This window comes from Chelonia mydas, chromosome 1 (assembly GCF_015237465.2).
Source record: "Chelonia mydas isolate rCheMyd1 chromosome 1, rCheMyd1.pri.v2, whole genome shotgun sequence".
NCBI classification, from domain to species: domain Eukaryota; kingdom Metazoa; phylum Chordata; order Testudines; family Cheloniidae; genus Chelonia; species Chelonia mydas.
Window position 1 is genome coordinate 67,392,194 of NC_057849.1, and position 12,027 is coordinate 67,404,220.

At 42.9% G+C, this 12,027-nt stretch overlaps 1 protein-coding gene across 3 annotated transcripts in view; it reads right to left on the minus strand.

Annotated features, from left to right (window-relative positions):
- The window catches only part of DIAPH3 (diaphanous related formin 3), a 528,591-nt gene that overhangs the window by 249,522 nt on the left and 267,042 nt on the right, over positions 1-12,027 (minus strand). For all 3 annotated transcript variants that reach the window (XM_043533700.1, XM_043533705.1, XM_043533707.1), the window contains one exon: positions 2,385-2,486. In XM_043533700.1, coding sequence (XP_043389635.1) covers positions 2,385-2,486 — 102 coding nt within the window. The remainder of the gene's footprint in view (positions 1-2,384; positions 2,487-12,027) is intronic.

Consider the following 12,027-nt stretch of genomic DNA (forward strand, 5'->3'; position numbering starts at 1 on the left):
AACTAACGAGAGGAAATCCCAAACAGCATCATTAAATCTTTGATCTACCAACAATAAGTTAGAAACAATACCGTGACTTTCACGACCCACTACACTTAGGTAATGAGATCCAGAATTCCTTATCCAGTTGGATCTCTGGAAATCAGCAGATAGCAGATGCAGAGGGATAAGCTGCAGTGGAAAAATGGGAAGTGCCATAATCACAAATTCTCCCACGGACTCCCTCAATTTTCCTATGAGCTAAGGAATAATCTGCTTTCTGATACATGACATAATAGCCCAATCTTTATGAAGGGTTGAAACCCATTTATCTGTGAAGCCAGGAAACTTATAACATTGACCAGTTCCATAAAAAGAAGTTTTGGTATCTAGGGCTCAGCAAATAGTCTGCATTATTTTCTGAGAGCAGTTCTGTTCTTGGCTTAACAGTATATAACTGTCTAGTCCCTTGGGCATGATTGTATTGCAGGACCTTTCTGCTACTAGGTCTCTGGCCAGGTTGTAGTGGGAAGCCAGAGCCAGAGAGTGCGGATCAGTTGCTCCTCTGGCTGGTGGTACCATTGAAAGGGTAGCTGCGGTATTCCCCCATCTGCAGCTAGTGCCTCAGCTCCCAGCCCCCTCTGATTGCTCATGCAGCAGGTAAGAGCTTCCCGGGTTGGGGTGACCCAGTTCTGAGGCCAGCAGAGCCCGCAGGGAGCAACCACTACAGGGGGAACCCTCCCGGCCCACAGCCCCTAGATATCCCCTCCCTGCACCTTGAGCTACCTCCCTGCCTACACACAGCACATAGCTCCCCCGGCCTGCACCCTGAGCCATTTTCAAACATTTTGAGCTGAGTCCCACTTTGAGTTATATTTTTTGGTTGCAGCCCCCAACAACCCAGATAGACTGGGTGGCCTGCTGAGGTGAGTCAGGGGGTGGAGGTGGTGCTCCCTCCCTGGACCCAGCTATGCAGAGCTGACCCGAGCCCTTGCCAGGTCAGCCCTTGCCCTCCCCAAAATAGAAGTCAAACTATGTCTATGCCCAAGGGTCCCCTGCCCTGGCCTGGAGCCCAGAGTTCTCACTCCCCGACCCGCTCTGGGTGCTGGAGTTTTTAATAGTATGTTGAGGGGGGCCTCAGCAAGTAAAAGGTTGAGAACACCTGCTGTAGAGTCTACTTCTCTGTTCTCCTGATATCATTTCTCCCTGGTCTGCTCTGGAAAGGAGGAAGAATCTCAGGGTCTGTGCAATACCAAACTCCATAAAAGAAATGAAAGGATGAATCTATGCACAGGACTGGGAAGGGAGGAAAAAGAGTAGAGAACCCAGCACTATCTCCAGGTCCAATCTCCCTTTCTGCTTGCCTTCCTCCCTAGTAGCACTGTTCCTATTGCTACATAAGTTGCTCACCATATTCCAGTCATCTATCTATTGCTAAACACCAGTGATGCCCTTCTTACCACAACTTTTATTCTCCACTAGTCCTTCCCACAAAACCCATTTCCCATCAACGCTTCATCCTGGTGCATGCTCAAATCCTCACATTTAGTGGGAAACAGAAGTGTTCCAGCTGACTGGAACGCTTCAGAGGCTACTTGTTTTGCACCCAATGTCATAACTAGGGTGACTTGCAAAAAGAAAAAAAGTGATGAATATTAATTAATTTTAAAACTAGTACCTCAGAATTCTATCATAAAAAGTCTTGAGAATTGAGATCAATGATCTCCACATAAGGGTCTCCACATCACCCACCCTAGTTTCATCATGACAGAGATGAGTGTTATTGCCCCTGTACCCTTTCACTTACCCCTCCATATTCTTTCTACTATATGTTTGGAAAATGATTGGACCCACTCAACCCCGTTATGGATTTGCGAAGGTGAGAAAAACTTGTACTACAAGAATATATGCTGTAAAACATATGCCCAAAGGCACAGGTAGTTTAGTGTGATGATATAAAAGGGTTTTTTGCGCAAACATGGTCGATTGACAGCAGAAAGTTGGTGTGGAAATCTTAACTAAAAATTTGATGGCTTTTTTTTACATTTTGTCACGTTACAGAATGACTTCTACCATGGAAGTTCTAAAATAGCTATAGAGTTAACGTATTTTAGATACCTATGAAAATTCCAACATAGAAACTGCCATTGTAAATGATTTTGCTGTAGAAAAGTTATATGATTAATAGTTACTTTATTTCAATCAGGAGACAAAGAACGATGTAATGAATGGGATTTATGGACATATGGATATGTCAGTTGATATTTGTCTAGAAAGTACCATCACTTCTCTCCTCCAGCTTCAGCCTCTGGTTATAATGAGGAACAACAAGAAGGTGACAACACTTCAACACTGGTTACTAATGTAAGACAACTGAAAAATAGCAGCAATGGGCTGGTACTCACCACAATTCCAAACTGCTCTGGTTCAGACAAATTATTATATTCACTCTTGAATTTGGATAGTGTATTCAGCTGCTCTTGTTCAGGAAGATGTTTTATTAAATTCTAACAAAAAAAGATCGAATTATGGACATTAGAAATCTCAAATCTTGCATTGCCTGTATATCCAACCACAGATTTTCATGCATGATTATTATTGATATAGCAAGCAAACTGTACAATCAAATGTGAAAACAAGGTCCCTGTCCTGAAGTCCTTACAATTTATATACATAGTACATTGAGGAATGTGATTAAGAATGCACAGAAAAAGTGATTATGTAGTGATGGTTAGCATACCTCTTGTATATGATTTTAATTCTTTTTTGAATACCAGTTTGAAAGGAAGAACAAAATTGATAAAACACACTTCCTTTGCATGCCTAGGTAGAAAGCATGGTGAATGCAGTAGGATAGGAATTTCAGATGTAGGGTATCCAATGAGTTAACACACTAATTATTCATCTCTGGAAAAAAGTGCGAATGGTGTTTTGGTCATAAATGAAAGTGAGTTGCATTTCCTTATCCTAGCTCCTATTTCTGTAATTCAAAACCACCGTAGAATGCTGCAAAATCTGGCATGACTATGAGTTGTAGATCAACAATGATGTAAGACAGAAACAGGGTTCAAACTTGACTGTGATACAGTGGTACAGCGTATCAGCACCTCTCTCATTCTTCTACAGAAGCACAGTTGCTATTTAAAACAAAAGAATAAATCTTAATAGATAAAGATTGTGAAAATCTTGAAAGCATGAGCCAAGTGCAAACCAATGCAGTGATGTCTTCCTGTGTTTGCAGAGCGGATAAAACAACAGCTCAAAGAGGTATGAACTGACCTATTCATTTCAGTAACTCAGGCCAAGTCCACAGTTACCGGTAGATCGGCACTGCTGCAATCGATCTAGATGGTGTTGATTTAGCAGGTCAGGTGAAAACACAATAAATCAATGGGAGAGCGCTCTCCCATCGATTTGTGTACTCTACCTCCCAGAGAAGAGTAAGGGAAGTTAGCAGGAGCGCCTCTCCTGTCGACCCAGCACAGAGTAAACACTGCGGTAAGTGTATCTAGCTACGTGAACTTCAGTTACATTATTCACGTAACTGAAGTAGCGTAACTTAGATTGATTTATCATGGTAGTGTAGACCAGCACTCAAATAGCCAAAAAGTTTACTAAATGTCAATACTATTAACTGGTTCACTGCATGGAAGAAAAAAATATCATATAGGGACAATATACAGTCTTTTGTAAGTGATCATTCATTTTGATAACATAATAGGCTTGAGAGAATACCTCCTACTACATATCAAGAAGTAGCCAAGCTCAAGGTGCAGAACATGGCATCTAAGCCCCACTGAGGGGAAGCCAAGTCCAAAGAACTCAGCAAAGCCCATGGACTTATTCAAATCCCAGGAAGGGGAAAAGTGAGTCCCAAATTACTAAGCGGAGCCAAGGGAGCATGCATTGTTTGAACCTCTCAGTCTATTGCATGATGTCTCATTTTGCCATTTCAATTATTTTGTGGACACATCTTGCAATAGTAATCCTCCTTTTTTCTTCCTCCCATTATGACACCTGAATAGGAACTACAGTGATTTATAGGTCAGGGTACTGATATATGGGTGGGAAGCTAACTCACCACCCTGCCAATATTATGTCTGGCTCATAATCTCACACTTCAGTGAACACGAAGTTAATTCAAGTTTAAAAATTACAAAACAGTCTTTAAATAGAACACAATTGTACTTAATACTTATTCTTTTCTCCTGAAGCTTTGTAATATTTTTACCATTCATATTGGCACCCACTCTACTTCTGCAAATAAACACTGTCATTTAAAAGATTAACCTGTTTAGTGTTCTGTCTAGACTTTTTATAAATGGCCCAGGCACATAGGTGCTAAATGTTTCTTTTCTGGATGGATCACTGGATATTTGAACCCAAGATCTCTGACCTACTAACAAAAGGCCACCCCAAAAGACCAATTCTTTTTAATGCAAATGTTCCATACACCAGCTAATATACGTTTTAGGTCGGTAATGACCAATAATTATGATTTGATGGCTGTTCTGGGCAGTAACTGAGGTTCTTTGAGATGAGTGTCCCTATGGGTGTACTGGCCCCCTTGCACCTGGGATCGGAGACTTTAAATCAGCAGTGCCTGTCGGACCACACGTGCACATCTGCTGTACAGTCCAACCACCCCCAGTTCCTTCTCTACTGCAGAGTATGTATCTGGCTCTAAAGCAGAGGGGAGATGGGCAGGTAGTGGCGCACCCATGAGGGGCACATCTCGAAGAACCTCAGTTTACTGCACAGGGTGAGTAACTTTCTCTTTTTCTTCGAGTAATGTCCCTGTGGATGCTCCACTTGTAGGTGACTAAAAAGCAGTGCCTCTAATTGGAATGCTGGGGCTTCGGAGCAACACATACTGCTGATGCTAGGATAGCAGGTCCTAGAAGTATGTCCTCTGTGGTGTCACATAATAGCGTAGTGACCGGCAAAAGTATCTGTTGATCCCCATGTGGCCGCTTAGCAAATGTCAGCAATGGGGACATTATTAAGAAAAGCTACTGAGGTGGCAAGTGAGCGTGTGGAATGTGCTCTAATTTTAGTAGGAGATTGTTTGTTGGAGTTCGTAAGATAAATGTCGACATTGTGAGATCCACTTGGAAAAGCATTGTTTAGAGATGGCTGTGCCTATGGATCTTTCAGTGGTTGAGAGAAATAATCATGGAGATTTTATGAAAGGTTTAGTCCTGTCCAAGTAGAACGCTAATTGTTCTCATGTCTAGGGTGTGTAGAGCTGCCTCTTGGTTGCTGTGAGGCTTCGGGAAGAGGCAAGGAAGGTGTATTGGGTGATTGAGATGAAAAGATGATGGAACTTTGGGTAAAAATCTTGGATGTGGGCATAACATAACTTTGTCATTATAAAGCTGTCTATGGTAGATATACCATAAGTGCTGCAATTTCACTGATTCATTGGGCAGAAGTGATGGCGACAAGAAATGCCGTTTTCATTTATAACATGCACGTAAGAGCAGGTTGCCACTGGTTCAAATGGGGGGGCTAGTCAGAGAATGTAGGATGCAGCCAAGATGCCAGGCCAGGGTTAAGTCTTGTATGGATAAAGATTTTGGATACCCTTCAGAAAATGTTTCGTGAGTGGGTGTGTGAAGATGGAATGGTCAACTCTGTGGGAGTGAAAAGTAGTGATTGCTACCAAATGTACCAGAACGGAGCTAATGGATAATCATGATTATTTAAGGTGTAACATGTAGTGAGGGATAAGTGGTAGTGGAACGCATATTGCGTTGACCTGATGGGAGGCCCACCGGCATGGAAATCTAGTCCATTTGTGAAAGTAAGTGCGTCTAGTCGTATTGCACCTACCATTCAAAAGTGTCTGTTTGACAGTGTTCTAACAGGTTATTTCAGAATCCCAGAACCATGAAGGAGCCAGGCTTTGAGGTGGAGCATCTGTGGATTGGGATGGAGGATGTATCTTGTGAAAGGAGCCGCAGCATGGCATGGAGAGAGATTGGGCAGCACACCATCATGTGAAGGAGGTAAGTATATCAGACCTGTCGTGGCCACGTTGGAGCTGTAAGGATGACAAGAGCTAGGTCCTCCTGTTATCTTGCGAAGTGCTCAGAATAGGAGGGGGAAAGGAGGAAGGGCATAGAGGACTGGTGCATCCTATGTGATGAGGAATGTGTCTCCCAGTGATCCATGTACCCGTCCCACTCTGGAACAGAATTGAGGGCAGAGGGTGCTTTGCGTTGTGACAAAAAATCTATGGTGGGGTGATCCCAGCAGTTGAAGATGAACTGAAGGACTCACTTATCTACAATGAATCAGAGAAATCGCCTGTGGGCAGGGCATACTGTGATTTGAAAGTATGAGTCTTGGAAGTCGAGGGCTGAGAACCAATCCCCCTGTTCAAGTACAGGGATAATAGTGGAAAGGACAACAATCTTGATGTGCTGCAGTTTGATGAATTTGTTTAAATTGCAAAGGTCCAGGATAGGTCGCCAGGCTCTGGATTTCTTCTGGATCAGAAAGTAATGGGAGCAGAAACCCTGCCCCCTGTGTTTGAAAGGGATCGGTTCTATGGCTCCCAGTTGCAGAAGATTATTTATTTCTCACCATAGAATAAGTTCATAACAGTATTGTGGGAAGAGGTGATACTTCCCTGGGCGTCTCTTCGGCACTGCCATGTAGATGCCAAGAGATTGGAGAGTAGCTTGGGAGTCTTTAAGGGAATGCAGAGAATTGTCCATGCGCTCCAAGAATAGTTTTTAGCTCTCACAGGGTAAGTCTTCTACAGTGGCTTGTACTTCCTTAGGAAAACGAGAGAGGTGGAGCTATGATGCATGCCCCATGACCACAGCAGCTGCGATGGAGTGTCTGGTGGTATCTGCAGAGTCTAACTAGGCTTGTAGGGATGTATGGGCTACGAGGTGTCCCTCCGATATCAGGGTCTGAAATTGCTCACTTTTGGCCATGGGAAGATCATGGCAGAGTTCCTCCAACTTGCAGTAGTATAAGTAGTTGTATTTAGCCATTAGAGCTTCGTAGTTAGAAATTCAAAACTGGAGCGTGGCTGATGAATATGCTTCATGTCAAATAAGTTTAAGTGTTCCCAATCTCAGTCTAGATGCCGGGAACAGGAATGGCACTGATGACCTTTCTCTTGCACCGCATTGACCACCACAGATTTCAGGGTGCAAGAACAGAAATTCTGCATCTTTCACCAGAACAGAGTATTTTTTGTCAGCAAGTTTGCAAGTCTGAGGGAAGGACGCCAGGGTCTGCCAGAGCAACTTTGTGGGATCAAGAAAAGACTCATTGATTGGTAGTGCAATCTTAAAAGAAGAGGATATGTGCAGCAGTTTATGCTGCTGGTCCTTAATTTCCTCCAAGGGAATCTGCAATTCTGAAGAATAATTCTTCAAAATATCTGAATTCGTCAGCAGCTATAGGCGGTGGAGGCACAATAGCCTCATTAGGGGAAGAGGAAGAGAAATGTAATGTTGGAGGAGTTTTCTCCTCCAGTTTCTCCTCTTGTTCTTCCTCCTCATTTGGTACCAGTGGAGGCTCCACCTCTGGAAGGCAAGAAACCATTGGAGAATGGAGAGGTGTAGGTCTCCAGCTTTGCTCCATTGGGAGTTTCCCAAATTGTGCCCTGTACAAGGCCCAAGGGTCCCAATATGGACAGTGTAGAGGAAGTGGAACATGTGGTTGAATCCATGGTGGTCCGTACTAAGATTGTGGACCAGATGTAGATTGTGCATAATGAGGATAAGTAGGTGGAACTTGTCTGATAGACAAGGGTGCGATGGAGACCTCTCCTCCTCATCACTGGGGAAGCGAGAAAGGGAGGAGTGTTGAGAGTCTGGAGAGGATGGTGGAAGTGGTGGAGGTCACATCTAAGGAGAGGCAACTCAAGAGTGTCAGATACCAGCAGGGTATATAAAGTCTTGTGCAAGGGGAAAAAGCATCAGCGGTGCCAGCGTATGACTCGGAGCTGAAAGAGGGATGTGTTCCCCTGAAGAGTCGAACATGGAACAAGAGACTTTGCCAGCGCCAATGACTTTGCCAGCACCAACAACTTGCTCGGTGCCAATGGCATCATTGGTGCTGAAAAGGACACCGGTGCCAGCAGTTTTGTCAGTGCCATAACTCCTGAAGTCGTCCTGTCTCTGTCTCCAGAGCTGACAGATGGTGCTGAGGGAGCAGGTCTGCCCGACTGGGTCTTTATACCCTTGCTTCATGCCAGTACCAGAAGTAAATGGACGGGCACTGGAGCTATGTGCCGTCAGATGACGTTGAGGAAACTGATCTTGCAGGGGACGGTGTTCTGGCAGGCTGTGCCTCAAAGTGTGAGGAGGGAGCCTGTTTCTTTTAATCTGAGCAAGAAAGACAACTTTCTCTTCAATGGACGTGGGAAATGAGGATCAGCTGACTACCTGGCAGAGCAAGAGAGCCTCATTGGAGGGGAGTCCAGGCCTGTGTCCGATGCAGATCACAGTGATTTCTCTATAAGGAGTTTTAGCCAAATGTCCAGGTCTTTTCTGGCTCTGGCTACCAGGCCGTGTCAGTGGGAACACTTTTGTGGGATGTCTCTCTCTCCCAGACAGCCAATACACTGTGGGTGGCCATCCAACACTGGCAAGGTAAGTCCGCAAGAGATATGCCTCTTAAAATTTAAAAGAAAAAAAAAAAGCACCTGGACGATAAGCTTGCAACTAACTGCAGAATATAAAAATCAAATACAGCGCCAGATGCTCCGGTACACCAGAACAACAAAGATCTCATGTATTTGAACAAATTTTCACGGATTTGCATACATTCAGGTACAGCACTACCCTGGTGAGCTGTTGCAACATCAATATCCTTCTCTTTCACACACACAAAATGGGGAATCTGGAAGAGCCAGACAGATGCTGGGAGCGCAACCAGCAGAGCTCAATGGGCTGAACACTTAAGACAGGTGGGAAACAGGGGGCCAAAGCAATGCCTACTACATACGCTCAGGGAGACAGCTCTTATTTGCCTTTATTCTCATTCAGACAGCAAATGAGAAAAGAAAGCCAATCAGAGGAGGTTTCTCCTTAGAAGCCCCGATTATTTTCCCTCAGACCCTTGAAATGTCTGAAAACCTGTAGTCTTTTGGAAAAACAGCTACCAGGACTGGGAGCAGGTGGCTTTCTACCACCTTGCTACTCATTTTCCACAACCCCCAATCATGGAGGCTACAAGGAACTAAGACAGTTTCTGGAGCAAGTTAGTACAACCCCAGGGCTACTTCAACTTGTGCCAGCAGATAACAGCTCCTGAAGTACTGCACTGCTAATCAGAATAGCTGGAGTACATCAGACTATAGCCACACCCCTAAACAATCTAAAAGAACCCTACATAAAGGAAGAGTGCAAGACCAGGAGTGGCTGACACATGGGCATCAGCTTAAAGTGCATCTTTGCACTACTGTAGCAGCACAAAGAGAAAGTTAGGAGGGACCAATGTTCTATAACTCAAAATCCCACCTGAAACACACACTCATCACTGAAGGCTTTCAAAAAGATCAACCATTCCTTTTAAAGTTAAATGATTGCTACAGAAAGTTAGACATTAATGTGAGACTTACAAAATGGCACGAATAATTATCTCCTTTTATTTTCTGGGTTTAAGTAAACTATATAATTGTGTATTCTGCATGTTCTCATTTTTTAATTTCATTTCTATATAAGGGCCACACGTGAATCAACCTGTTAGGTAAGGAAGTAATATTCAACATTCACTATTTACTGTCAGTGATATAATTAGTTTGTTTCTGTACCCACAAAGTTCTTTCTTCTCTATGTAAAAAGAGAAACTGACAGCCACTCAAAGCGAAGAAACCAATTCCAAAGTGGTAAAATAATGAGTTAGAAAAACAACTCAGAATAACACAAAATAATATTTGTCTTATACATACAGCTGTGAGCGGTGCGTGTATTTAATATGGATATGTATTAAATACTATAAACATTAGCACATTTTAAAAGGTAAGATTTTAGAATCCTATGAACCAACTGACTCTATCCCCCACTTTCAACAGAGCAGAAACATACCAAGTTAGCAACATGAAAGCATAAACCCTATTTTTGAGCTTTCCTTCTGTTCTTAAAAACAAAGAAATCAGACTGAACTGTCTTACTCAGGAATCCTTTCCTCACTAAATTATGTATGAGCGACCAGTATAAACCGTAATGATGTCCCACTGTGAGGCAGGCAGTTTTCTCAGTGGGTTCCTCAAACGCTGGCCTTCCCTTGGTTTCTAAGGTAAGGGAGGCCCAGTGGGTCATGCTCCAGATAATCCTTTCCCTCTGGATTTGGATTGCGAGGCCTCCTCTCTTCTCTTCTGTGAAGCTGGGTACTTAAGGTTGGTGGGACACTTCTGACCAAGAGGCAAAACTGAGTTTTCTCAAGAAAATATGAGAACAGCTGGATCTCCTTGTGCTGCTCGAATATGACTACTTGCAGACAGCTCTCTTCCCCAAACTCTGTGCCTGTCTGAGCTCAGTGCACATATGTGGGCAGTCCCTGGAATGAGTTGCTTTCTGGACTGAAGTTGGTTGCCCTGGCATGTCTGCTAGGCTCGTGGTCAAGTAACTCCGCCTTCCCCTCTTCTTAACTGTTCCATCCCCCATTTCTGATATGGTTCTCAAACATCAGCTAGGCAGGCAGTTTCAGTTTCAAAAAATGAGAAGTGGGCTACAATAGATAGCAAAGAAAATCAGAAGTTATTAAATGTAGAAAATTAAGAAGGGAAGCTAAAGACTTGTGGGAAATATCCAGGGATCAGCAGTTTTTTGCATTAACAAACAGTTTTTAAAAACATATTAAGAACAAAAGAAATCCGAACAATGGAATAGGACCTTTACTAGATGATAAAATTTCTATTAATTATGCCAAAAAGGAAAAAGTATTCAATAAACATTTCAAACACAATGCATTTTAGTACAGACCAATATAAGGTCATACATCTTTGAATAAGTAATGCAAGCCATATCTACAGAACGGGGGACAGTAGCCTAAAAGTAGCAACTGATAAGAATTTAGGGATCATAATGGACAAACAACTCAACATGAGCTCCCAGTATGATGCTGTGGCAAAAAGGGCTAATTTGATCCTTGGATTTATAAACATGGGATAAATAAGTAGGAAGAGGGAGGTGATATTACCTTTGTATACAGCACTGGTGAGACCAACAACATAATACTGGATACAGTTCTGGTGTCTAGTGCCCACATTTTAAAAAGGACATTGAAAAACTGGAGAGGATATAGAAAAGAACTGCAAAAAATTATTCCAGGGCTGAAGAAGTGTGCCTTGCAGTGACATACTTAAGTGCTCAGTGTTTAGTTTATCAAAAAAAAAAAAAGATCAAAAGGTGGCTTGATTACATTGCATAAGTACCTTCACCAGGAAAAAATACCAGGTACTAAATACCAGGCCTAGCACAGAAAGGCATAATAAGAACCAATGGCTGGAAAATGAAGCCAGATTAATTCAAATTAGAAACAAGACACACATTTTTAATAGTGAGGCTGATTAATCATTGGAACAAACTACCAAGGTAAGATTCTCTATCATTTCATATCTTCAGATGAAGACTGGATGCTTTTCTGGAAGATATGTTTTAGTCAAAACCATAGTTTTGGCTCAATCCAGGGGTAACTATATGTAATTTGTTAGTTTGTAATATAAAGGTCAGACTAGATCATTTTATTGGTCTCTTCTGGCATAAAAATCTATAAATATATGAATAACATGGTGCTCAGAACACCAGCAGCAGCTGGTGGCCCAACTACATTAGGGTCCCAACATTGTTAATACCTGCAGAGTGAGTTTACTGCCATGGGTGGAGCTAGCAATGTCCACAAGATCTAGCTACAGACTAGTAAACAGAGTAATACTCAATCTTTATGAGAGCACCTGCAACCTGACACATCCCAGAGCAACAAATAGGGCTGTGACCTAAGTTCCCTCTAAGCTGCGCAGCTGCATAGCCATGCAGCTGCCTATTAAGCCCTGTATAGGGACTCAGGGCTATAGTG